Raw genomic sequence first — 5766 nt, forward strand, 5'->3', positions numbered from 1 at the left:
TTGTATACTCGCGCTCTGATTCGTCGAGAGTTTTTGTTAATAACTCGACTACCACGCCTCGGACAACTTTTTTGCAAAGGAAAAAGTTGTTTAAAATCACCATGGCTCCACCCCATTTCAAGGCCTAACACTAGTTCTGGGACACCCTGTATACACTTGTTTTACATGAATTGTAATTCTTCTCTCACGTCTCTTGCGATTTAATTTCATTTTCACGAAAAAGTAATATTATGTAACAATGGTAGCTAGACTTTCACTATTGTAGACATTTAATATGACTCTTAGTGTGAACTGAAGTTTGGCCACCACTGTTATATAATATTATATGCTCATGGAAAGGCGTAAATTTATATTACTCAGTTTAAAGTTACCAGCACGAAAGAACGAATTTTCATCACGACATCAAATGGTAGAGATATAGTTAAAACAGATTTAAGACGTCAAGCAACGTAGACATGATTTGAGCTCGCTTCCGCCGGTCTCGTCGACCATTCCATAAATTTAATGGTGCGTTAGTGTGCAATTTCATTACGATGGATTTGATCAAGATACTCGTATGTATACGAAACACGTGTACGTGACGTTATTCAAATGCAAAATGAAAAAGTTCCCATTCGGTCGTGTGTCGCGTGTGTCGTTTGAAAAAGAAAATTCGCATGATCTTGCATGCATTCTCGAATTCGACAGGAATAACGTGAATCTGTGCAAAGCGTTCTGTATCTATATATTATGGTGAGAATAACGTGTCATACAGAAGATGATGAAGTAATCATTAAATAATAGTGTAATCGTTTTTAAAATTCGCTAAGGAGTTGTATGATCTTAAAATTGCAAGGGGTATTAACAATTTCACGCCTGACGGTATAGAACATAAGTAATATTGATTTCATAAAAAAAAATATATCTTATTCGAAGTTCATGCTTTTGTTAATCTGTAAATAATTTTGCAAAACATATAACAATGGACAATTCTTCATTTCTTAAATTATATTTTAGCATAATTTCTCTTTAGTTTCATTGCTTGGTCGTGAAAATGTTAAATTAATGAACATAAAAATGCAATAATATAACAATAAAATAAAAATACTCGTATTTATTTACAAGGCACATATGTACAACTGTCTGAAGTACATTTTGTTTTATGTTCTGGAAAGATTCATGCGACAATCACTTATGGTCTGTACATTGTATCTGTATACACGTGTGTAAGTTATTTGATAAAAAAAAAATATTTATAAAAAATAAAGTGAAGTCGGTGAAATAAGAATGGGTAGGATAGATAATTGTTTCGATTTGTTTGCTCTGATCAGGCACCACAAGAAGCACGAGTATCTTGGGTATGCATGAATAAAAAGAGTAAAACAAAAAGGGAAATAACGAAGAATGATTACCAACGATTATACGGTAAACTTTATCAAAAGGGGACCGTTTAGAGTCAACACTAACCTTATGGCTTTTCCTTTTCAGTTAAATGCCGTGGCATTGCTAATAATAAGGTACGGAATAAATATTCTACAATTTACACTAATTATGTAACATATAAAGCTACTCATTGCTAGATCTCGGTGAAAACTACGCAGTTAAATTGTGATTTAATCGCTAATTCTACGAGAAATCTAATTTAAGAAGACTTTAATTAGTGTTAGTGTATGGCAAACTATTATAAATAAAACTGATTAAATGAGTTTTAGATGTGTAAAATAGACTAGAGATACTACTGGAGTAATATACTAATGGCTTGCTTTAGTAATAATATATATTCAAAAAAGATAAAGCATTTAATTAATTAAGGAATAGTAATTGAACACAATCAATCACATCAAGAGGTATAGAGTCATCAATTACTGCAAATTAAAATAAAATGTATCGATACCGACATTGTTGACCGAAACAGATCAAAGAAAAATCAATTGCATTAAATCGATTAATTTAAAGGAGAAGAGAAGAAGTTAATTTTTTGGGGGAAAAAAAGGAGAAAGCCACGTCATTCAGTTAAAGAACTTACAATTAGAACAGAAGTAAGAAATCTGTTGCCCCAAAAGAAAAAACAGTGATGTGTCCGCGGGAACCGCCCCCTTCTTACCATACTGCCGTAAGAAAGCACGAGGGGTTGCACGAAAGCGACCACGACGAGGAAACGGAGATCGAGTGACTACAGAACGAACCACAGCAGACACCGACCGACCGGATCGCTTGAACGGATTCACGGTTGCACTTACTTGTTGTTCAGTCCCCCAGGATGCAGCGGTACCGAAACGACAGCCTCCCTGAGCCGCATATCGGATTTTCGTCTGAAAGCATACAGAGAATTCGAAAATCACGGAGAATCGCCGATGGGAAAGGGTTTTTTTTTCAAGCTTCGCACACGGTGAAACATACACACGTTCACGCGCACCAACGCACTCGCGCATGAACACGAACCCGCGTGGTCCGCGGTGTTCATTGATTTCGCGTGATCATTTTCGCTCGTACCCACGCCAACACGGAGCGAAGAAAGGAAAGAAGACGCGTTGCTCGAATCGATCGCAATCTGACCAACTCTGCTGTTCCTCGGTCTACACCTGGCCAAAGAACGTCCAAGGAAAAAGGGAATGGGACTTACCGGCCGCCATGTTGAAGCCGTGCGCAAGGGAGCTCGCGTTTCCCGTGGTTTATCGACTCGCAACCAACACCCTCGTTTCTCTGTCCTTTCGCTCTCCTACCCTCTCACCTACACGCCGTCTCTCTTTCGCTTGATCCAACCCTACCAACACCCTCTCGCATTCTCTTTCTCCCTCTCTCTGCCAGTTTTCTCTCTTCTTCTTTCTCCCGCTGCGCAACGTGTGCTTTCAACGATTCTCCATCAGTTTTTCTATCTTTTGCATCCAGGCTTTTCAGTCAGATAAAAATTAATCTTACGAGAGATATTGTGCAAATATTTGATGGTGGATAACTATTTTTTAGTTTGCTGGTTTGGATTTTAAAAGGTAGGACGTGGAAGTGTTTAATCGATCGCTGCGTATCGCTTCTAGTCTAGTTTCCAACGATTCTCGAGAGATTTTTCAGATTCCATATTGATTTTAATAATCTTGACGTATAATTAAAGCAAATAATTGGCGTTTCATTATACCTATTTTATGAATCAAGAACCAGTTCAACATGTATTAAATTAATACTCATTTAAAGAACGTTCTTTATTTAAAATATATTTTCCTTTTAATTTTAACATATTATGAATTTAATTTGTTTCGTTAACGTTGATTCGTTTTGTTAGTTTTCATTCTCCGACTCTTTTAATCACAGTAATGCTTGTTTTGTTTCTATTGGATTCATATTCCGGCGTGTATCAAATTTATTGCTGGCATTCCGTCGAAAATGTACATAAAATCCGATGTTCTCCATTGGAATTGCTCCCGCGGGATTGAAACCAACGGCAGATTACCCCGTGTATCTGTTTTACTTTGTTTTCTATCCTCATACCACTGTTACTTGACGCCTATTTATTTTCTACGGCTTCAGTTTTCTTATCCGTTTACCTCGATTTTCAATGAACTCTGACGAAGTACTTAAGAAGAATGAATCGCAAAGAACGATCCTTTAATTTGCGTTTGTTCGAGCTCCAATCAGACTAACCTACTTTAGAAATCACATCGATTCCTTATCCATGCTTGTTCCAATAACAAAGAGGTGATCTTTTTATTCTATTCTTCTTTTCTTTATTCTTTTATGTATTTTTAAAACAAATGAATGCGTAGAAATTATGAATGCTGATTCTGAGTGTAAAATTATTCAAAAGCTGAATCCATACTTTAATTTTTAAATGGTGAAAGAAACGTTCGTGCCTAAAACACATTTTTTAAATTGATACTATAAATGTTTTATTTTGCATGGAAATCCGCAGTTTAGTTTTGACCCATTAGTCTTCGAAGAGAACATAAGTAATGATGGCACTGGAGGCAGACATTAGCCTTGAGTAAAATTAACGTCGTTATGAGTGCCAAAGATTGCCGATAAATAATTCTTATCGTACTTATCTCTACAAGTGACTATCTACTTGATCGTTATCGATTGACCTAATAATGTTTTGTTCTATTAAGTGTGAATAATTCTTTGCGGGCTGTAGATTTGTGGAAAATCTCAGAAAATAGAATATTGTATAGAATGTTTATTGCATAATATTTCAGTAGTTACATACTTGAAAACTGTTCTGTTCAAAGTTATCTATAGTTATTAAGTTTAATGCGTGTTTAATATAATACCTACAAAACATACTTGTTGAAACTGAAAGGATATTTCTTTATTTCAGATTTACTTATATATTTGAAGTCGATTGCAAAATATTTTAAATAAATAGATTAGAATAGAATTGACTTTATTGTATTTTTGACTGTCTGCCTATTACATGAGGTTTTTTGGTCATTGACACTTTTNAACAACTTGTCACACATTTCTTTATCCGCACTCTTTCCTATGTCTTTAGGATAATATCTAATTTCCCAATTTTCCGCTTTTTTAGTATCCATCTCAGTGAACGAAAATCGCTCGGATTTCGTTTGATGCTGGCTTGAGTGCCATAGGCGTCGCTCGCGAATAAAATCCTTTCATTATTCTCTCCGAACAGGTGGAAATGCGGGAAAGGGAGCTTGCGACGAAGCTGAGTGGAAAAAAGCGTGGAAGACCAGGGGTTGTATAGACGGAATAGCCGTGACACCCAACTGTTTTCCCCAGCAAGGGGGAGTATTCTCTTCCTTTTCTTTCCTCCGTTTCCCATCCCGTTTTCTCCTTCAACCCCTCTGTTTCCATCGGTCTCTTTCGCATGCCGTGCCGTGCACCATAGACGGAGTCACGCATCGATCGGCGAAGTCCTTTTTACCCTTGCCAGCAGCGAGATTTCAGGCCGTGTGTGTATACCGTAGTTCACAAGTTTCGAGAAATATCGATACTGCCCCCGACTGGAGTTATCGATAGGCACGCGAGAAACGTTGCGGTGGGTGAACCGCAAATTTGTCTAACGATAACGAAGCCAGATTGCAAACTATGCAAGTTGTCAGAACAATCAATGAGATTGCTGTATGTGTACAATTTGTTGCACATAGCACTTGAATATGATGAATACGATTTATAAAATTTTTGTTTAACGTGAATTGAAATTTCAATTGTTAAGATCATTTGTAGTAGAATTAAAAAAGATTAAGCCTAATGTATNCCAATAACAAAGAGGTGATCTTTTTATTCTATTCTTCTTTTCTTTATTCTTTTATGTATTTTTAAAACAAATGAATGCGTAGAAATTATGAATGCTGATTCTGAGTGTAAAATTATTCAAAAGCTGAATCCATACTTTAATTTTTAAATGGTGAAAGAAACGTTCGTGCCTAAAACACATTTTTTAAATTGATACTATAAATGTTTTATTTTGCATGGAAATCCGCAGTTTAGTTTTGACCCATTAGTCTTCGAAGAGAACATAAGTAATGATGGCACTGGAGGCAGACATTAGCCTTGAGTAAAATTAACGTCGTTATGAGTGCCAAAGATTGCCGATAAATAATTCTTATCGTACTTATCTCTACAAGTGACTATCTACTTGATCGTTATCGATTGACCTAATAATGTTTTGTTCTATTAAGTGTGAATAATTCTTTGCGGGCTGTAGATTTGTGGAAAATCTCAGAAAATAGAATATTGTATAGAATGTTTATTGCATAATATTTCAGTAGTTACATACTTGAAAACTGTTCTGTTCAAAGTTATCTATAGTTATTAAGTTTAATGCGTGTTTAATAT

General features: G+C 35.9%; 1 protein-coding gene across 6 annotated transcripts in view; it reads right to left on the bottom strand.

The window, feature by feature from the left end:
• The window catches only part of Schip1 (Schwannomin interacting protein 1), a 26750-nt gene that overhangs the window by 18910 nt on the left and 2074 nt on the right, over positions 1-5766 (bottom strand). For 3 of the 6 annotated variants that reach the window (XM_026819135.1, XM_026819131.1, XM_026819130.1), the window contains exons 1-2: positions 2380-2426; positions 2220-2291 (exon numbers count right to left, since the gene is read on the bottom strand). In XM_026819135.1, the coding sequence (XP_026674936.1) occupies positions 2220-2291; positions 2380-2411 (104 nt within the window). In that variant the 5' untranslated portion in view covers positions 2412-2426. Of the gene's footprint in view, positions 1-2219; positions 2292-2379; positions 2427-2472; positions 2561-2602; positions 2622-5766 lie in introns of those variants that run through there. The other 3 variants (XM_026819133.1, XM_026819134.1, XM_026819132.1) reach the window with 3 other exon arrangements.

The sequence above is a fragment of the Ceratina calcarata genome, unplaced genomic scaffold (assembly GCF_001652005.2).
Source record: "Ceratina calcarata isolate Rehan_Ccalc_2016 unplaced genomic scaffold, ASM165200v1 scaffold93.2, whole genome shotgun sequence".
In the NCBI taxonomy this organism is placed as follows: domain Eukaryota; kingdom Metazoa; phylum Arthropoda; class Insecta; order Hymenoptera; family Apidae; genus Ceratina; species Ceratina calcarata.